The following is a 22,513-nucleotide window of genomic DNA, read 5'->3' on the forward strand; positions in this document are numbered from 1 at the left end:
GAAGGATACGCTATAAAGCATATACTATAGTTTTAGCTGCAATATTCATAGCATTTTTTATGAATTAAAATTGGACATATTTCGGTAAAACAATACAGTCTTTTCAATGACAACGCATTGGTCAAGGAGTATTTTACCGTTCTGTTTGAAATATGCTTCAAAAATAAGTTATAGTCAAAATATATTCAAGTTTTTCGTACTACCACCACTATAGGAACACGATACCACAACTATAGGAACCATACCACCATAATAGGAGCAACCGACTAGGAAGAAAAATACGCTTTTTTTCGTGTATTTTGTATGGTTTACGGTGAAAATAGATGTTTTTGAGAAGAAAAGTCATGTTTCGATCATAATTGATTCAAATATGTAGAATGTTGTGTTCTTAACACTCATAAATTACACCTATTTGGTATTTACAGTACTAAGTGCACCACTATTGGTACAGTTACCCTAATTATTTTTTAAATTTTTAACTCTTTTTATCCAAACTACTTGTGACTAATTTGCCCCATGTTCCCCTATTCCATGAGCATCGAGTACAGGATTTCGCCGTCGTCATCCGTGGTATTTAAATTGACCTCTGAAACAGGAAACGAGGCTGAATATCCATCATATTTCGGATCGTGGCCGAGCCCGAAACCGTCTCGCAGACGGTGCAGAACGTCTCCGACAACCCGGGGAGGGAGAGCAACAAAAAAAACAAAGGAACACGCCAAAACTCCACGCCAAGATGGACGCACTCCGCGATTGATTCGTCGTTAACTGCAAGCGAGCACAAAATGCACATACCTCCACGGTTGCATACACGATTGGCGATCGGTGAGGGACGGAGGAAGCCGAAGAACGGAGCGTGGTCGAGGTCCGCTTCAAATCAACCTGTTCTGGATTGGAGGACTTTTTTGTTTTGCGGCTGACTCCCGACCGTGGCAATAACTGGAGCACGCCAGCGCTGCTGACCGCCGAAACGGTCCTTGTTTCTCAAATCGTTTCCAGTGAACACAAATGTCGCGATTATGCGCACCGGGGCGGGTTTGCGGGGGGGAGATGGCGGAACCGGAGCAAGCGTGTGTATGTTCGTTGGCAGCATTTCACCACACAGCTGAACTGATTGAGTTTGTCATCTCGACTCATATCTCATATCGGGGAGAGTTTTATTGCCAATCGCCGAAGCCCTGCTTCCCGAAAACGGGGGTTTCGCTCTGTGTGGTTCTTCGGGCTGCGTTCCCGACCCGGGAACCGGTTGTGACAACCGCAACCGCCGACCCGGCCGAGATTCGCCTCCCCGTTCCCTAATTCGTGCAGGCCTTTTGGGCCCTTTTTTGGACGGCACAATGCAGCGGCGGCTCGGCGGCGAATATTCCCGTCCCGTCGAACCGGCTTTCGGAGCGAGATGAATGTGCTGCGGTTCGCTTCCCAACCGTTCCGCTGGTCCAGATGCTTCGGTTAGTGGTACAGCCACCTTAAACCTATCGCCCTCGCCAACAGGAACAGCTAGCCGACCACATTCCGGAGCAGGAGAAGTTCTAAGTAACCTGGAGCCTCTCTTCCCGGAATAGCAAAACTTATCCGTCGCCTCCTTTGATAAGCAAACTTTTTCGGTTTTTCTCACCGTCCACTCTAGTGATCTACTTCTCTTATGTCTACGTTTGTGTGTGCCTGTGTGAAGCTCTTATGCTACCGATGCTACCTGTTTTACCGACGTGACGTTCTTATTTCATTATTCTTTCGCATCGTATCACTCCGTCTTACGTCAAGCAACACGGGCAGGCCGTTCTTTCTGAAAAATAAATAAATATCACTCCGCCTTGTCCGATGACTGTGGCGTCCCGTGGACAAAACTTCGGCTTGGGTGTTTGATTGATTTGTTGGCTTTGGCTCGTCGGATCTTTTCATCTCCGAGGAAAGCAAGTACAGCTTCTTACGGCAGTTTATATTTTCCAAGAGATTCTTCAACAGAAAGAAGAGTTCTCATTACAACTCAGTTGAAAATGTTATCACTGGGAAGTACTTTGCCCGGAAGTGGTGAAACCAAAAGTCAAATATTTAAATACCCACGATGAAGTGTAGAGTGGGAGCGAGGAAAATGGCAGGAAAAACTCTTCCAAACAAACGATCAAACGCTTCGATAGCGGTCGCTCTGTGATGTGGCGAATAAATAACAGATAACCGATTAGATGAACGCCCGGAGCTCCTTGAGGGGGCAATATTTCGCTAGTATGCAAATCGCTAGCCAGTACGCACACACACACACACTCATAATGGAATCGGCCCCCACATTGACTTCACCATCCGTTGCCGATGGCGATGGCGAAACTCCCGCCCCTTCGGAAAGCCAAGCCAAGCGTCGAATCGACGGCGTTCCGAGTTTTCCTCGGAAACCTAGATCAAACCGAGAGGGTGCGGGCTGAACCGGGGCTATGGGGGAGGGAATTGCATTCAAGGAAAAACACCCCGACAGGATGTGGTCGGGAGCGACGGTCCGCACGGTCCGACTGTCGAACGGCCATGACGAAAATGATGGCCGCCACGGCTGGCGGACCACATTCCTGCACAATGCCTGCAACCACAGTTCGTCTCGCCAAACCCACCGGTGAATGTGTGTGTATGTGTGTGCAATGTTTGTGTGCATATGCATCTCATGTGCGACCGCCCAGTGTCCCCTCGGGCCAGGTATGTACGTGCCGGCCATATGTAAACGGTGTAGTGCACATTAGCACCGGTGCACCGGCGGGGACGTAACGTGGGTTTTTATTAATGAATTTTTGATATCCATGCGCGGACGAAACGAAATGAGGCCGTGAACTTTTTACGTTTTTCAGCCGCCGGGAGGAAGGATGGCTTTTTTTTTTGCCAGTGGATAAAAATGGCAACCCATCACAGAGTCGCGTCTCGAAAGTCCTAGAGATCGCATCTAGATCTTGCTAGATCGTTTTGCTCGATAAGGCCGTGTGGTTAAAAATGTTCTTATAAATAAAAATAAAAATAAACACATCGCAAAAGCTCATGATTACATTTTACAGGCCAAAGTTCAACAAAGGGGGTTGGAAAATGCAAATATAAAATAGTTTCCCGAGTGGGAATAATTTACAGATTTGAACGAATGAATATATCTGGCCAGTAAAAACTTGACTTTTCTTTTTTTGATACATTATAAATACATTTTGAACATCTCCCAACATCCGTCTATTGAATATAAAATAAGTGAAAGTACCATTTTAATTACTTTAAATACTCTTCAACGACCCAACCTCGTATTTCTGCAAACGAATCCGAATCACTCCTTTGTATCACGATTCGCATAAGATGTGAGAGCTTTATATGCTGTTAGCAATAGCACCGATTGGCTGCGATTTGAGTTAAACGGTTTATAAACACTCCGATCTGCCTTCGCCACTTGCCACACTATGGACACAAATCTATCCCTCAATCCATCTATTATTGTTATTATTACCCACAACTATCCACTCGCGGGGAGGAAATAAAACCGCACGACGAAAAAGCCCTTCCCTCAGCGTAGCGCAATTTTCCCGCGGACAGCTCCAAGCGAACTCACGACGGTCCGCACACCGCACGGAACTGGGATCAGGAGGGATCGGGAACCGTCGGGCTAGGTTTGTGTACCGCATTCCAATCCGTTCCGCCGTAAACCGTTCTGCGTCCCCCGACCCGTTGCTCCGCCACGGCAGAAGACGGCGAGCGCTTTCCACCTTCCAACCGCGGAAAAGATAGCAAGAACATGGCTATACCTGCCAAGGGCAGGCCCTTCCTTCGGCTCGTCCCACTGTTGCATTTGTTGAGCGCATGTATGAGCTGTTGTGTTTTTATATATATGCGTGTCGCTTTTGTCAACCGCCGGCGGCTTGCGCGAGGCGTAAGTGCACTTTTGCTGCACTGCGCAAGTGCTTTACGTGCATTCCGTGGGCTCGACGGAAGATCGAAGGGCGAACGAGTGACGGAGAGCGAGCGACAAAGGGTAGAGAAAAAGAAGAAAACTGTTGCAGGGCAACGAAACAATAATTTCATATCAATTATCAGTCCTGGACCGGTAACGGTTGGCCAGTTCGTTGGTTGGTAGCGCTGGCACAAGCCCGGCTGGCAAACGCTGCGATAGCCGAAGGGCACGACGGGGCTAGGGCTAATTAGTAGCAGAGCACGGACCCCCCCATCCCTCGCTGCTCGAGAACCTATTCCGAGGGGAAGCTGGAAACGGGCTGGAAAAAAGGGAGGGATGGAAAGCCACATTCCGGCGCTCGTCATCTCCGGCCATCGCGCTGCCGGACGCGTCCACGGGTTTGTCCATTTTTGGGGTCCTCGGTGCAAACCAACCTAGGCTAGGCGTCCAGATAGCCAACGCAAGCGCGAATCAAGCCACAAACAATCGCCAGCCCGCGAGATCGCCGAAGGTCCTACCCTTTTCCTCGGCGACATTGCATACCGGGTGGTTCATATTTGGATGTCTTTAATGTGCCTGCCTGATGGTGCCAGGCTTGTTAAGTGGTTAAATTGAATTAGGACGAATAAATAGCTGACGGTCGACTAGACGAGCGTCCTCTGTCCCGCAATTAGAAGCTCCATGAAATCGACGCCGACACAGATGGCTCTCGAGGCCGGCGCGAAGATCCCGCTCCCGGTCGGTAATTGCGAGTGCGTTGATTGTTTACGCGGTAAAAGGTGTCCTCCATAATTGTCCACCTGAAACAAAGGCGAGCTTACTAAAGATGCACCTTAGATCTTCAGAGGAAGTGCAAAAAAAGAACACCATTGTCTACGTTCAGTTAGAAGTGCATTTGCAGATCCGAATACAGGGCTTATGCCTTTACAGTTTTCATCGACTGTTGCCATGTTAAAAGGTTTTTCTGCTTAAAATAAACCTTTAATTCTTTTTCAATTCTTGACTTACATTATTACTCTGGTATAAAAATTGGAGAAATACATTGAACACATAGAATACAGGAGAAATACATTTTGAATCTACGATTTTTGCAACGAAAATTAGGTACAATTTGACTCAAACTAGAAGTAGTTTTACTATCAGTTTCACAACAAGTCTTTGTAGCAATTTCACTTAAAGCTTTACAAGGAGGTTTCTCAAACGAACAAACGATTGAAAAGGAAAAAAATTAACTACGATTTCATTTGAAAAGACATGCCAATAAATTAAAAATGCTTTATCAAAAGCTTGATGTAACTAAAGTAGATTTAAATATTTTGGACCAATACTGCTTTAATTGCGAGAACAAAAGATTACATCAGTCGTGTAACTGTGATAAGAATAATAAATATATATTTTCAAACCTACTTATTTAGCTAAACAAATCTAAACATTAATTTAAAAAAAGTTTTTAAATTGTAAAAGAGGATTTAACTGGGTCAACGTGAGTTACAAATAATCATCTAGTTGTTCACACGCGAAAATGTTGTAACTTCCCAACCCAATGACGAAGAAGGAAAAACTACAAGTCTTTAGTGTCCTAAAGATGTTTTTTTTATCCATCGCAAGCACTGTTGCATTGCGATCGATGTTGATGCATTGGTGGGTCCCACATAATTTTCAAGCACAGACACGGCACGCCAATCTGTGCCACATAACGATGCCCACGACGACGATCTGTCCTCCGCGGAGACCTTTCGCAACCATTGTTTACCTCAGCCGGTGCAATTGATGGTCGCCCGGATACGTGTCACGTGTCCGCGGAGTGCCTCAAGAAGACAAATGTTTTCTGCTCGCCGCATCGCGCACGCCCGGTACGGTCCGAGCCGAAAAATGGAAAAATACTATCCTAGTCTTTCCCACATTCGCGTGCAGCACGTGGAGCGCGGAACGAACCGAACCCAATAAGTCACCATCACCATCACCATCATCATCATCTGCGGGCTCGAGAGAACTCGGGGGGGAAAACTCTGCCGCGCGGCGTCACCGTGACATTCATCGCCCCCGGGGGTCGCATCGAAACCGGCCGCGGTTCCGCGATCGGTCATAATTTCCCACCGCCGCAAACCATGCCCGGCCGCAAACGGGGAAGGACAACCTTTCACCGACCGCCATATTTCGATCGAGATCTTGATGATGGCGTCGATGGCGCTGGCACCGCCAACCCCTCCCTTCCCGTCTGATTGTGGAAGGCACGTCCTAATCTCGTACCGGCATCTTTTTTAAAACATATTTTGTGTTCCGATCCGGGAGGAATTTTTTCGGACTTCAGATTCACCTCGGGCGAAAGCGAACCAAAATCGGGTGTGTGTTTGTGCACGGACAAGCGGTTGTTTCACCCCGTTGCCCTCGATTCGGAGTGATTTTTCCACCTGGTTCTTCCGCCCTGCACATGCAACGAACACTCACTTTTTATTAATCGCGTGCACCAATTCCAGCTGGAACGGAATATCGATCGACTATCGTCCATCCAACGATCGTTTTCTCACGCGCAATCACAAGAACAAAGTGCTTCCCATTCAAACCAAAGGAAGGACAAACATCCTGGGCCCTGACAAAAGCGTTCACGCAAAACCCCGGTGCAATAAAACTCACACAAGTTTGTCAAAACAATTTCAAACGGATGTGTTGCAGGATGCGACATTAATAGGTAAAGAACGCCGAGCAGGTGAACCCACCGAAATGGGAGGGACGAGGAGTGATTTACAAATAAATAATAACGAGCAAACACCAAACAAGTAAACCACGTTTGGTGGGTCGCCGTGCCAAATCAAACACCACAACCAAAGAGGAAAACAAAAGGTGGTTAAGAGTCGTAAAGAAAGGATCCCGCCGCAAGGAAAGACAAATACAGCGAACCATACACGAGACAAACCGCTTAGAATGGGGCTTAAGAAAAGTTTTCTTAGTTTTACGATCGAACAGCGCACGGTCGGAACGTTCCTGTTTTTTCCCCCTCGGTCGCGAAGAAAACACCACCGACCGTCGATCGACCGAAGCGAAAGTTGTACCCCATACCATCATTTCTGCTTCCAAAGCCGTTCCCGCCCGCAACGCACCGGTTGGTCGTGGTGTTTTGTGTCCGTTTCCGTTCCGCAAGGAACCGTGGGGGATAATCATACGACAGGGTGGATTATTGTCTGCCGTTTGGACCGGAGCGTTCGGAACGTCCTGCCCCGTTTATTGCTTCCTCTCGGAGACGTGTCATTTTTGCATCAAAAATCAACATCTCGGCGTGCGCCGTGGTCTCCTCTGTCGTCCGTTACGTTAATGTTTTCTTCAAGTTTTTCACCTCACCTCACCTCATCTTCACAACGCCACACGCGGCTTGACGGACTTGTCTTGATACTTACCGGCAAAGTGTGGGGAACTAAAAAAAAACGAGGAAAAATCCACTGAGGATAAAACAGCACGTCGCAGGCAAAACACTAGAGGCAAACACACACACACATAATGCCGGAGTGACGAGAGCGGACAAACGGGAACGTCTCCGGGTGGATGGACGAACGGACGCACCGTTTTCGCGACTGACATCTGATCCGAATCTTTGCGAAATATCGTCCACCGAGGGACATAAACAACGGCCAAATAATGATCGCGCACCGGGTCCGCTGCGAGGGATTCTGGCCGATGCGGGCTTTTATGGGGCTCGTTGTCCCGAGTGGTAATGCATACAGGCATACAGTTATGTGCGCCGGGTTTTGCTGAAGAAGCAACCGAAAGTGCAGCAATGCGAACAGAGGGAAAGAGTTAGTAAATCCGTAAGTAATATAAATTATTTTTGAAAATTTGCCAACATTTAACATGCGCGTCGGTACCATCGCCAGTACCCTCCATCAAGCACTATTTGTCCGGTCAGTCAACAGGACAAGCATCAAAGTGCGCACAGCGTGTGACCTCTCGCGGGTGCAACAAACAACGGAGGACGGAGACACTTCAACGAAACACCGGTCGAACAATCCGATCCAGGAAATCGTTTCAGGAAATGTCATAGGTGTCATAGCGGTTTGTTTATAGCCTTTTCTTTGTTTTACCCTTTTTTCCGTGGTCATCCTCGACTTTTTGGACACTTAAAGTCTCTCTCTCTCTCTCTTCTACTTACGAAAGAAATAAAAAACCAAACAGAAGTGTTATATTCAAACAACGCATCACTTATCTCGACGCTATTCTTGTAGGCCGATTTGTCATACAGCGAAGATCGACAAGATCACCTCGAAAGGGAGTGGAAGTGGGCGACGGGAAGAAGAATGACAGCCGCGGCTTGTCAGTCACGGTCGGATTAGCGAAAGTTTTTCGCCAAAGGCTGCACCGAACAACCGGAAAACCAGTTACACCGAGACACGGCCCGTCTCTTCCGAGGCTGCGTGTGAGTGATAAATATTTGCTGCATGTAAAACATTTCACGAAGGCGTTGCATTTTTCAACGATTTGTGGCGTTTTTAGTTTTGTTTCAACTTGTTGAAGGTTTCACGGAGACGTTTTTATATTATTTTTCTTTTTTTATGTTGCTTGATTCCACCCCAAAGGGAAAGGTGATAAAAAAAAAACAGTTGGATTTTATTATCCAAAATCACAAATCACGGCTTCCCCGGCCAGTTTGGGCTGTTTCGCAACTAATTTCCACCGATTTGCAACCATTTGCGTTTCCCATGTTTATGTCGTTATCTTTAATGTCTTTACATGTTTTGGAAGTTTTCCAACCCGGCTGCGGGGAGGGGTCGGTGGGGGTCTGGGATATTTGGGAGATTTTGGTTTCTGTGTTGGGCGAACATTTTTGCTAACGTTTTGCCCTTGAGGGTCCCCCTCTTCTTGATGGCCAAGTGGAAGAAACGGAGGGCCGCAACTCTCAAATCTTCCAATCCGACAGGCCGCAACCATAACGGAAAGGACATCGGCATCGTGCGTCTCGTACAATCATACCCGGAGGGTGATCACGATGAGTAGCCGACCGGTGCTCGGACATATCACATCGACACGGCAGATAAATCGCTCCCCGCTTGGCCATCATGCCCCCTCCCCTCTCTCCCCGGTCATCTTTGATCCTCCACGCAGGCGAAGTGAGGGCAATATTTTAAGATGCAGCCCCAAAATGACCGTCCATCATGGTGGCTGCAAATGAATGAATGGGGCTGCGTGAATGATGCAGACGGCGGAACACGAAATGCAACCGCCCCTGCCGCTGCCTCACCCTGCGCAGGCCTTGGTCCCCATGCCCACGAATCCGTACCTTTCCCCCCGAGGGGTCTCCGGTGTCGAAACTACCGGAGCAGGAGCAGGATCAGCGTACGAAACCATAAGGCATGGCAGGAAATAATAATGTTCGGCCAAAAACGGCTCCACTCGTCTGATCCTTATCTGCGCCCGCGTATCGGTTGCCTTTGCTGGACCTTGGGATGCAAAAATTATTACCACTTACACTCTAGCTCCTCGCAAACCGAACTTCGCGACCATCGACCGTTTTGTCGAAGGGCGACCTTCTTCGCTGGCGTCGGGTTTTTAACCGATCAGATATTCATTGACTGCTTTGTCTTTGTTTTTGTTTTGTGTCCTCTACTTGTGCAGTTAAGCATCAAATTTGAGCGGGACGATATCATTTATTATTGATCCATCAAATAACGTGATGTTCGATTTCGTCCATGCCAAGGCAACCGCTTTCGATCGCGGTTTGACATAAGAATGATCTTGTACGAAATTGTCCAATTTTTACCTTTCCTTCCCACGACTCTTCACCAATTGCAACACGCGCGGTATCGCTGGCGGTGGATCTACATAAATTCCAGAACCATCGTGCGTTACGAATCCCGGACGTTCCGGTGTCCGCGGGATAAAGCATAAAGCATCGTACATTATTATAATTATTCACATATTATATGTTTATTACCGATGTGACAACACGCTAACGTGGGTCGGGGCTTCATCCCTGCGAGATGGATGGCCAATTGATGATCGCCACAAAACTCCGCGCCGCGCGGAGGAGTTCCGCTGGCGATCGAGTTTCTCGCAAGCATTTTGCGCCCCGGTGAAAAATGATCTCGCGAACATTCACTTTTTTCTTTTTGGGCTTGGCTTGGAGTGGTCATAATTTTCCTCCCGCAGCCACGGGTTTTCTTGTCTAGATCGTAGATTAAGGTGCAGATCCACCGTGATGTGGTGAGAGACGGGCGGACGATTTGCAACAACCCGTGCGCTTTGTAGGTGCGTAGGGTGGCATTCCTGCTCTCGGTCGTCGGGAGCAATATTGTTGACTAAAATATGGCGATGAAATGGTTTTAAATGGACCACAACGTGGGTTGGGGATCATATTTTGCTGCTTTATTGGCTAGCGGACAGGTGAATCGCGCTCATCAAACGGAAGATCGATTGCCCGTTCGTCACGGGCGCAGTATGGTTAGCTCAATGAACGTCCCTCATCGTTTCCAAAACACGACAAGCGTTGGTTTTTGGTTGGTTGGTGGGAAGATTCATTCTTGTAAATATTGTTGATGAAACACGATGGTTAGTTGCACTTCAAACGTTTTCCCGAAACAATCTTTAATTTATTTTAGTTTTGCAAAATTTGTATCGACCATTGCATACCTTGCTTACCGAACAAATCATTTGTTGTTTAGTGATTTCATTAAGTTTTACATTGCTTTTAAGTTTTTAAATGCTTTCCATCCAATTTACTATTGTTTACATTGAGTTATCAGTTTTTACTCGTAATGTCACTTTGCTCACTAGTTGTCATAAGTTTTTTATTCTCATCGCTGAAAGCAAAGAGTAGAATTATCGATGAAAAATTTCTGGCGCGTTTTACTTAATTTAGCAAAATTTAAAATAATTTGTCAACCATTCGGCATTATGAAACCTATGTTGATATAAATGAATTAAGAAAATTCATCAAACGGCAACAGGTAACCAGTTAAAGAAAGAGAAACGCAATTTAAAAAACATTTGTAATATTCACAGGTAGCGCAAAATTTCGTAATTCTCTCGAAACTGTTCGAAACATTTTCTTACATTTCAATTTAATATTGTTGAATCCTTTAGTTTTATATCGAATTTGTGGTACAAACTGGTCTGAAAATGGTCTTAGAAAAGACTTTATTACCTTTAAGATTTATTGACATAGCATCCATAAATACGCCTCGCATTTTCACCGCTAATCACACCAAACCGTCCCTAATGCGTGTAGTAGAACATGTAGTTTTAGTACTCGGTAGCAAACTTGTCGCATTTAGCCCTCGCACTATCGCAGATTAGACCCATCCGTCACCATTCGTTCCACGGGGCGACCGGGGTCGCCGACGGTTCCGAGGAAAAGCACTAACTCACGCTGCCAACGACACGGCTCCGGTCGAACGATGGCCGGGAAATACGGCCGGGAAACTGCCCCGGGGTCAGTTACGGTTTCAATTTTTATCGTAATCACAGACACAGACCGTGCGCTGCATCCCCGCAGTTGCATTACAACGCCTGCCAGCCATCGCGCTCGATCGCGCTTGTTTTGCTTGCTGCGCCTCCACCAACCGCCGCACGTCCATCGATTTCGTGCGAAAAATGGAGCCCTCCTGCGTCGACCGCCGCCTGCCACCAGCCCTGTCCGTGCGGTGAATGCACCTTCGACCACTTTTCCGTTGGCTCTATTGCTACCGCTACCAAGAAAATGCGAATGGTTGTTGCTCGCTACCCTCGCGAACCCACCGAACCCCCTCGGACGGGCGGATGCGGACGAGCGAGAAAGATGGCGAAAGCGCCTCCGGGCGGCACTCGATCGTTTATGCTTGCGAACGCTGTAAGTGCCCGGTGCCCGGTTTGCCACGATCGTTGCGGGCAAGAATTACATGCCATGCCGAACCGCGGAGTAAAACTTCTGAGAACCGCAGAACATCGGGGACGAAAAGGAGGCACCGAGAGAAGGATCGTTAGAGAGAGAGAGAGAGAGAGTGAGAGCTGTAAGGGAAGAAATGAGGTCGATCGGAGAAGTCGATCCCACCGACATGATGCGTAAGGGCCGTTCCAGCACGGAGCCATTTGACGCCACTATCTTAACACGGGAACCGCAGCGTCCGATCCGGAGCGCGCGAAGCGCAAGATGGACGCATATCGGTGATCTTTGGCCGAATGCAAAGCAGCATTGTGACGCGCAACCTCCGGTTCGGACCTTCCCGATGGGAAAGGTGTCTGCAGCGCGAGGCAGATTCCACCCCGAGTGGCAGCATGACAGGGTTTCACTGATGGGAAGGCGACACAATTATGACGCTCGGCTGCCGCTCGAGCCGGTGGTGCCCAGATGGGTTTCAGAAGTCACCTCACCAGAACGCCTAACGGGAACCCCGCGGGGTATTCGTTCGAATCCGGAGGGCAAAATTAGATCAACGGGGAAGGCGTGATTCGTTCAATATTCATCAGCCAATGATTGGACGCCCGTTCGTTAGGCGAAAGAATGAAACGAAGTCCAGTGTGACAAAGTTAGAGGACCTAAAGGCGTGATTTGGGATATTGAAACATTACACCATACTCTGTATATGCTCTTATAAATTCAGGCATCAATCACTTTATAGTGTTTAAGTTGGGTGGGTCAGTTTTTTTATTAAAAGAGAATTTTTGTATATCGATTACAGTATACGTGTTGAAAATAACCGCATTGTGAAATTCACAGTATTGAGCTGGGCCACAGCGGACACTTTTTTGATATGTTTGGTTTTTTTTTCACTTTCTTAAAAACACCCGTTGCAGAATAATGAGCGAAGAAAACAAGAGACACCTTGCTACGCTACAGTATTGTTAACAAATTTATTTTAACTATCCGCAATATTCACTTTGAACATTGTGGAACTGGAGCAGGACAAATTAATTTCGCCGTGTATTTCTTAAATTCGATTGGTTCGATCAATTTGGAAATTTTCGTCGTGGTTGTTACTTCACGGATTTAATCACTTGTTCAGCAATGAGTTCAATTCTAGATCTTCTTGACTGTATTACTTGATTTTAGACATTGCTTCTGTTTCAAAGTATTAAATATACAAAGAACCCACTTTAAACTTATTTACAAGACAAACCCAGTCCTTGTTTATCAAATTGAAAACATATGAATCGGCGACATATGAAGACTTCAAGAAAATCCATTTTAAATCGTTACATTAAGTAGCTGTTTTTCGAATATCTTATCCATCAGTACTTACTGGTCGACGCAGTGCTGAACAGCCAATGTTAAGCTACCAGCTTCTGTTATCACGGAGTACCTCGTAGCAAATCGGGCGCTCCCTTTGTGCAGGTACCGCTCCAAAGAGTGATCGCCTCCGTAAGAATTCCACCCGGTGGGGCGGCAAAAGCGTGCCGATCATAGAGAACCCGAGCCCGACCTCAGCCGATCAGCTGCGCCAGGACGGGTGAACATTATGGATATAAATCAAAAATTGGTTACACAACTCCTTGCCCTTTTTTGTTTTATTCTCTCTGTAAACGTTTTCCACCACGTGATGAAGCCACGCGAAGGGTGAAAAATGATGGAGTTTTTTTTTCTTACTATAAAACTAAAATTATACATTCAGAACCACAACTGCGGCCTACAATCCGCGGGCAAACCGAAGTGACCACATCGCATCCGTCCCAGTGGGCAAGGCCTAGGTGGTTAAAGCTGCATTTTTCCACGCGTTCCATTGGCGGTCCGACTATTTGGCACTTGCCCGCTTGGGACCAGGGAAGGGTGTGCTAGCCCTAACACGCCCGTATTAGGAAAGTCCGGTGCTCCCGGCGGAGGCTGGACCGGCTCGAACCGATCTCATTTGGCCACCAGCGGGTATACCGGGCCCGTTGTGCAAACGGTCGGACTTTGAAAGATATACTCATTTGCATAAAATATTGTGCAGTCAGGGTGTCAAATTGGCACTTGGCAACTGACTGGTGCTAGGGATATCTCTCCTTTCGCAACGCTAGGCCTCCCGACCGTGCTCCCGTGTTCCCCGGGCGCCAATTTATCACGGCACGCATGGAATGTATATCGCGCCGTTTCGAAGATGGAGATGCCACATATTGGTTGGCCTTCTGCATTGCACTGGACTCGTGGAATTGTAACACATTGAACATAATGTTTCCACTTCATACATGTTGCTGGAACGAATGTTTCGTTGCTCGAGAAGGAGGTAATCTTCAGACATGACACTCGGGAAAAAGTGATCATCTAGTTCAAAGTGTGACATAAAAGTATCTATCAAACTGTCTTCAAACCCCAGCCTTACATCCCCAGCCTCTAAATGATACAATTCCTTGGAATCTCTCCCTTCTTAATTACTTTGCCTCAAAGCCTCTTCTTCTAATCAGCTCGGAGCCGGGATTAATTGGACAAGCAATTGCAGAAACAACTTCATTGCCTATCTATCATTTGTGCTGCTGCATTAATTAACCGAACAAGTCTCCCCGGTATTCATTACCTTCACGATTTGCGTATAAAAACGGACCCCCGGAGCGGAATGGAAAACTGTCGGCACAAAAAAACGGGAAGAGAAAATGGCCGTAGCTTCCGGGCTTGCGCTCGGTTCGAGTCTCGATTCCCATACACCTGCGCCATCTTGCCGCCGGTTCACCTGCAATTGTTCGCTTAATCGCCGCCATTGTTCCGAATAGCCGTTGTTGAGTGGTGCTCCATATCCGATGCCGCAGGACATCGCGGCTACCATCCACGAGATCCCTTGAAGATCCTTCCGAATAGTATCGGTTCCGCTGCCATCGCCTCTGGTGGCCACTAATTTCCTCCATCACTTTGATTGCCGTACCGGGTCTTCCCGATCTCGATCGTTCAGCGCCCTTTTCTTACCCTTCCAGCACAGCCCAAGCTTGCAATCAATCAATCTGCAAGTGGATGTAGGAGAATAAAACTAAATTACAATCTGCAGAGTGGCCTACGAAGATACGGGGTTGGGATTGGGATTATGGACACTCTAGGAATCGCAGGGTAATACAAGCCCGGAAGCAAGGGCCAGCCGACATTCCGCGGCCGAACCGAGATGCCGCGAGTGCGATGACGATGATCCGACCCGATGATAAATGGTGGCCGATCGATCGGTCTAATAAAAGGCATTAATCAGTGCCGGCTCCCGAATGGCTCCCGGTAGCATCTTCTCGAGGCGAGCCGAGTCTTTCCCCAGTTTTATGGGTATTTCAGATATTTTACTATCTCCACGTGTGCAACTCCGCCGATGTTCGGAATGAAGACAGCACGGTGGCAGCGTTGTGCCTCGGGCTCGTACGGGATGTTTTGTGATGGCTACGCGATTGATCCTTGACCACGCCCTCACCCCGTGCCATGATCGGACGATCTTGGGCTGGGCCTCCGGGGAACCGCACCCCTAGACTTATCCCTATCGATGTCCGGATCAGTAACAGGGCCGTTCGCTGCTTACACATGCGCTCGCTGTGTGTGCGCTTATGCCCTTCGGTAGCAATCCGTTCGCATACCGTTCGCATCAACAATGCGCCACCGTGGTCCCGTGGACCCAGGAAAGGCAAAAATAGGACCGCTTCAATCCGATTCAACTTCTTCCAGCACCAAACGATTCCTTAACCTTAACCAGCATGGCAACAAGCTTTGCCTGCACAATGCGTTTGCGGACGGAGTTCTATTCGACTTCGCTGGCGTAATTCCTGGCGCAACAAAAAGCCGAGGATCCGGTGCACCACTCCGGTCCCCTGGTGAATCGATGAATTATGGGACAGCTCGTTTTGCCGGACCAGGGAGTCAAGTACGGGAAGGGTGGCAGGCACGTGGCATTCCTTATAATCCTTTCGGCCAAGGCAGGAGGCAGCAGAAAAGCATGCAACGCAACAATGTAACACTGTAAGAGCAGCGTGCAGCTTCTGCCGGGGTGGAAACCCCGGTGGAACTGGCGCTGTGTGACGCGCTTATATCAAACTGACAGGCTACACCTACGCACCCACTACTAACGCGCGCCAGATGCAACCCTCGGGAGCAGGGGCTCACTTCCCGATGCACCCGATTTGTTGCAGCGTGCAGCGTTCCGAAATGCACCGCCACCGATCAATAGTGGCAGCTTGCTTTGCACGCCGGGTGGCGGAGACGGGGGTGGACGTTCCCGGTGCGCTTGAATATTCATCTCGGGACCATCTCGGGACCGAGCGCCTCCGCCGTCGCTTTACACTTTATAGAGATTACCATCTACACTGTCAAACGTCGCGAGACCTCGACATTCGCTGCCCACCGCTAATAAAGTGTTCGAATCGATTGGTAACTCCAGGGCCGAGGCGGGTTGGAGGAGGAGGGGTTGCACTATCCTGGGGTGTGCAGAGAAAAACGGATTACACTCCGCTACGGCGCGTGGGGCTGTTCGGGTGTTTATGTGTAATTTAAAGCGATTGTTTGTTGCCTACTTTATCACACAAGGGAAGTGGTCCAAGCCTTTTCCAATGTGCAAACCTTCAAGAAACGAGAGTGTTATTCTGGTAGTTTTTTTAAACAAATTTTAAATTGTGTAACACTTTTGGAACGATTTTCCATTATGGAACGCTAATTAAATTAATCATTCTTCCTCTCTTTAGAGTGAGGAGTCTAAAAATAAACGACCGCATTTAATTTAATTTTTCTTCTGCTCCACCACATTTTACATCAAATATCAAAACTATTTTGATAAGTCGTAAGAGCTATCTCTTTAATTTATTAATCATACTAGTATGCTTTCTTTTCTTAATCACTACCTTCTAGCTGTTCCAACCGAAATAATTGTAGAAAATCTTATGTATCAAATGATTAGCTGACCTGTTTCAAAAAGTCTTTTTTTAATACCTTCAATACTATTAAATATTACCCTTACTTAGTATGGGTAAACATTTCACTTTCTGAACTCATGCACAATATCCTCTTCAGCTAAAATGAAGATTTCGTCAAGGATGAGTTAAGCCTTTTTTAAAATAAATTGTTCAACAATAATGCTGGAAAGATGATTTTTTGGTTCCATAACATTTGAACAGGTCTTAATAGTCTCTTGATGCACTTGAAGCGATCCGTTGTGACTCACACTTCGTAGTTTCATCCAATCTGTAAAATGTCGCTTAGTTTTTTCAATTTTCCGGTTGCTTAATTTATCAACATATTTTGTTTGCTGAAAATAATACCATACTATTTTTTTGTAAAAAACGAAACAAATCAGTTTGTAAACATGACTGTGCAGAACAATTATGTTTATCTTCAACACTTTTATTGATATATCATAATCATAACAGCAGATTTAAAATATGTTTCGTTTCCTGTAAATTATTTTTCATTACCTCCAAAATCGCTTGAATGCAAACCCCGGGGTGCCCGTCTAAAGTGAGTTTATCCTTGGTGCGAAATATGATGATGGTCCCTTCGCCGAGTTCCTCCTCAGGGCCACGTTTTGTGCACCTGAACCATTTTCCACCCGTCCATCGATCCGGGGTTGGGGCGGTAAAGAGTTTTGTAAAGCCGTTGTTCGCCGATCGCCGGTAGATCGATAGACAGATTGGGCAGAAAATGACTTGCTCGATTGCACCTTGCATTCGGACGGGGGGAAAAATAATACCCACCATCGAACGGTTTCCCGATGCATCTAGATCATCGCCATCATCATCGTCGTCGACATCGGCATCGATCGGCCCCGAAACGACCCCGGTGCTTGCTGCCGATCGGTTCAACTGTCCGCCGCCCGGAGGGTAACTCCGGCGATCCTGCGGTGCAGATATGGCCTCGTGGATATATGGCGTTCGACCGCTCAGCCGGCTCGAATCCGACGACGACGCCACTTATCGAAATCGAATCCACTCCGATGGCCGTCCGATCCGTCAAACGGTTTTGCACCGGACGATGGGGTTGGTTTCCCGGAGGGCAGGCGTTTAGAATGGAATGTCGGTGTGTGACGCTGTACTCCAACAGTCCCGGAGGGTTACCGATCGCTCCAATCCACCACCATCGATCGTCTCGATCCGATGATGGACGACAACACGTCGTAAAACGTTTCCACGGCGCGGACGACGCTCGGGTATCGGAAAGATCAGCACAGTTCCTCCGGCACCCATCATCCCCCCCCTTCTTCCGAACCGGGCTCCGTTTCCGCCGTGACAAACGAGCCCCCGAGGGCACGATCGGTGCCTCCGTGGATCGACCGCCGCTCCGTGAGCCCCCTCCCTCCCGTGACATGATGATTTACAACCGTGAGAGAATTCTCCACTTTGACGCTTTCGCAAAGGTCGCGCAGAACGTCGCCAACGTTTCTTGGGAGAGCGAAACCTGTGAAACCTGCGAAACGTTCAAGGATCGATTTTCAAGCAAGTCAAGACACTTTAGCCAACGTAACCGCCGTGAAGTTCGACTTCCTGTTAGACTGGTGCACTTCGAAAGCGCAACCCCGAACGATTGCACACAACCATTAATTCGCGAGATGGCCCGTAGATCCGACTGGGGCGGAAGTACTTCCAAAGGACCGGGCTTGGCATCGAGAGACACTGGCGCATAATTTCTTCCTCGTTAGTGCCACGGTAAAAGACCACCTTTCGCTATTCACCCCACCCCCCGGCCTGGCGGACGCTGATGGCGGGAGCGCCAACGGTGGTAGAAGTTATGAGAAAATTAAATGTAATTTTTGTTTTATGCTCACTCATTTTCAACCCATTTGTCTCCGGCTGCGTAAGTGATGGATGCGCACACCGCGTTCTTTCAGTTCGTGGGGCCGGGCGGGATTGGGATTGAAAACCGTGAAACTACCACCGGTGTCGATGAAATCCGAACCCCGTACATGCATCCTGCAACTGCCCCGATTTAGTTTCCCTCGGGGCTTAAGGAGAGGCAGCGGGTTTGGTAGTGGATAATTTGAATTTAATTAGCGTTGGTTTGCCAAAGTGCCGATCGTAAAACCGTGCGTTCGGCGGATCCGTTCGGCTACCCAATCCCGCATCGTCCGGAGATAACGAGCGGCACTTAGCCGGCAAACGGATGGATCGACGATGGAAAGGGGGTTACAAATGACCTACCCTCCCCCCAAAACCCTCCGAAAGCGAACGTTTAGTTTGGTTGGTTTAATAAATTTTTACCCGTTACGTTAGGTTGGAAAAAATGGAGGATCTTTTACAACAGTCCCTGGAGAGGATCAAGTACCTGATGAGATTATGTTTTCGTTCTTGCAGCTGAGGTGTGTTGGATTTGATTCAACCCTGCAAAACAGAACATCTTCCTTTATGGATTCCCTATTCCAACTCCAATGCTGAACCGTTGGAATCCAATGCTGAACCGTTCAAGATCTATGCACTATCAGTAGGGCCATCTTTTGTATTATATCGATGTATTCAATATCGAAGCATGCAGGGGGATGGGGATACCTCTTGAAATCGTATGATTCTATAGGTACTCAGGTTCTGAGTGCCTATTGATATTCTCCTTCAGATTTCCTTAGAACTTAGGATCTCCTTCAAAACTCATTGATAATTTTTCATTCAATTTTTGTTTCTTTTTTTTCAGATAATTATTAAATCCATCGAATGTAAGCCGCCCAGTTCACGTCGCCAGTTGTTCTTCTACTCTCGGAGCCACTAGAGTCACTTATCTGGTCCAATAAAACCCGGCCTACCGGTCCGACCTGGACACGATGACGCATCAGCAGCGCCGAGTCGCACCGGTTGAGTGTCCGCTGGCATCCCTGGGCCGTAATACACCCTCTATGGACACCCGGCAGTACCACCATCCCCTCAGCTCGAGCCCGCTGGACCCGCAGGCCTACCAGATGTCCCGCAGTTCCCCTATCTTAGGACTCGAATCGGACCTATATCCTCCCGACTCCGGAGGGCTGATGAAGGTCGAACAATCGGAAGTAGTTCCAGATGGTGGTGGAGGTGGTGGAGGTGGAGGTGGAGGTGGAGGAGGTATTAGAAACGGTGGGGCATCACGGCTGTCGCGCAGTTCGTCTTCATCGCTCGATCAGAATGGTTCATTCCTACACCAGGCACTCCCATTGCCACCGCATCCACCACCGGCGGTGAACGGACATGGCCACCGGAGGGAACACTATCGGCCAATGCGGCCACGAGCCTATACCCCGATCGATGCCTTGCTAACCAATACCTACCAGCAGCACCACCAACGTTTGTCGCCGGTTCTGCGCGTTCCACCCGGAGGTGCACCCTCCTACCATCACACCGAGGAACGTGGCTCCCCGGCGCTCGGTGGGCTCTCCGAAGCCGACCGGTACTTCCTGGAGGAAAAGATGGATGCCCTCTACATCCAAGGTGCCATCCGGCGCAATGCCAACGCCACCCCGTCCAGCCTGACCCGCAATCAGTCAGGCAGCAGCAACAACACCGAACGGTACTACCTCGAGAACGAGAACATTGACGCGATCTACAACTTCTGCCGGAGGAACGTCAATGGTGGAGGTAGCAACGGTGGAAGTGGTCCATCGGTCGGTTCAGTCGCCGCACTAAACGCACACAATGCTTCCTCCTCCTCCGCTAAGGCGTCCTCGCAGTCCCAGTCACAAGCCACCGACTCCAGCTCGCCACATTTACTGCGGCGAGCTTCCAGTCCGGAAACGAGTGGCTCCGATCGGTATCTGCTCGATCGGATAAGAGGCTCACCGGCATTTCGTAGCCCTCGGGGAACGCATCTGAAGGCCGTCGGATCAGCGGACTATGTCGATGGAAGGTAAGCTAGAAATGGACACGATTCGATAGGCATGTTTGTGATAACTCTGATTCCTTTTTATTTCCAACAGAATTCCACTCACCAAATCGCAACATTTCGCCGACGGTCTATCACGGTACGGTCGGTTCTCGCCCAACCTTGATCAAGGTTATCACACACTAGTATCACCGTCACCATCTGGCCAGCAGCAATCCTCGATACCGGCTTCTTGGACCACTGCGGCCACGACAACTCCGACGGCTACCAATGGCAACTCGACAAACTCGAGCCACGGTAGCCCAGCACAAACTACTACTATGGTCGGGGGAAACCGACCACCAGACGGTACGACCATCCTAACCAGCCTCTCGAACGGACACGGTCAGAGTCCGTACCGGGCCGGGCCTCTGTTCGATCGAATACCGGACGAGCTGATGGTGCGCATCTTCGAGTGGCTGGATAGCAGCGAACTGTGCAATATTGCCCGCGTGTGCCGGCGGTTCGAGTCGGTCATCTGGAACCCGGCACTGTGGAAGATCATCAAGATCAAAGGTGAGGAGTTGTGATAGTAGTCCCGCTTTGCAGTGACTAACAAATATTTTATGCATGTTTCAGGTGAAGAGAACAGTGGCGATCGAGCGATCAAGACCATCCTCCGGAGATTGTGTGGTCAGACGAGAAATGGTGCTTGTCCGGGCGTGGAGCGGGTCCTACTCGCCGACGGCTGTCGACTAACCGACAAAGGGCTGCAGCTTCTATCACGACGGTGTCCGGAGATTACGCATCTACAGATACAGAACAGCGTTACCATCACCAACCAGGCGCTGTCGGATCTGGTGACCAAGTGTACCAATCTGCAGCATCTAGATATAACCGGTATGATTGCTTTGTTTAGTGGATTATCCATTGAAGGATCCTAATGGGTTTTTTTTATCTGAATCCTAGGTTGTGCTCAAATTACGTGCATTAACATAAATCCTGGACTGGAGCCGCCTCGACGGTTACTTTTGCAATATCTGGACCTAACTGATTGTGCCTCAATCTGCGACGCCGGCATCAAAGTCATTGCCCGGAACTGTCCCCTGCTGGTGTATCTGTACCTTCGCCGGTGTATACAAGTAACAGGTATGGTGTTCACCCAATCGAAGATCTCCTATATTCCTATTGATCGGTTTTATTTCTTTTCATTAGATGCTGGACTTAAATTTATTCCAAATTTCTGTATCGCCTTGCGCGAACTGAGTGTATCGGACTGCACCAGCGTGACGGACTTCGGGCTGTACGAGCTGGCGAAGCTAGGTGCTACCCTCCGCTATCTTTCGGTGGCCAAATGCGACCAGGTTTCCGACGCGGGCCTCAAGGTGATCGCACGGCGATGCTATAAGCTCCGGTACCTGAACGCCCGTGGCTGTGAGGCGGTCAGCGACGACTCGATCAACGTGTTGGCTCGATCCTGTCCACGGTTACGCGCCCTGGACATTGGCAAATGTGACGTGAGCGATGCGGGACTGCGTGCCCTCGCCGAAAGCTGCCCAAACCTGAAGAAGCTGAGCCTCCGCAACTGTGATATGATCACCGATCGGGGGATCCAGTGCATCGCGTACTACTGCCGTGGGCTACAGCAGCTCAACATCCAGGACTGCCAGATATCGATCGAGGGCTACCGGGCGGTGAAGAAGTACTGCAAGCGATGCATCATCGAGCACACGAATCCGGGATTTTGCTAGCAGGCTGGACCGTGGAATCAAGAGGCCGTCGCATTTAGTGAACACAATACTAGCCAATTTTTAACGCGTAGTGCTATTGTAAATTTTTTTTTTAACATAGGACATGTCAGCATGCTGTTTTATATATCCGATTAAAAGTTTAGCAGTAAGCAAGTTTTATCCATGCTGCCAAAAAGGGATATTTCACCTGCGAAAGATTAGGGTGCCATCCCAACGTGGTTTGAGCCT

At 48.5% G+C, this 22,513-nt stretch overlaps 1 protein-coding gene across 1 annotated transcript; it reads left to right on the forward strand.

The window, feature by feature from the left end:
- Positions 1 to 19,527: 19,527 nt before the first annotated feature.
- Positions 19,528 to 22,285, forward strand: LOC131259287 (F-box/LRR-repeat protein 7). The gene is made up of 5 exons (XM_058260743.1): positions 19,528 to 20,579; positions 20,650 to 21,110; positions 21,174 to 21,434; positions 21,504 to 21,683; positions 21,750 to 22,285. The coding sequence occupies exons 1-5, from the start codon at positions 19,528 to 19,530 to the stop codon at positions 22,283 to 22,285; spliced, it is 2,490 nt and encodes an 829-aa protein (XP_058116726.1).
- The last annotated feature ends 228 nt before the right edge of the window (positions 22,286 to 22,513 follow it).

Source organism: Anopheles coustani, chromosome 3 (genome assembly GCF_943734705.1).
Source record: "Anopheles coustani chromosome 3, idAnoCousDA_361_x.2, whole genome shotgun sequence".
Lineage (NCBI taxonomy): Eukaryota > Metazoa > Arthropoda > Insecta > Diptera > Culicidae > Anopheles > Anopheles coustani.

What these genes read in the sequence shown, in the direction of transcription:
- LOC131259287 (XM_058260743.1), top strand. Translation starts at nt 19,528, where the DNA reads ATGACGCATCAGCAGCGCCGAGTCGCACCGGTTGAGTGTCCGCTGGCA. An exon ending in GCAGCATCTAGATATAACCG is followed by an intron (nt 21,435 to 21,503) that starts GTATGATTGCTT and finishes TCTGAATCCTAG; the next exon opens with GTTGTGCTCAAATTACGTGC. An exon ending in CCGGTGTATACAAGTAACAG is followed by an intron (nt 21,684 to 21,749) that starts GTATGGTGTTCA and finishes TCTTTTCATTAG; the next exon opens with ATGCTGGACTTAAATTTATT.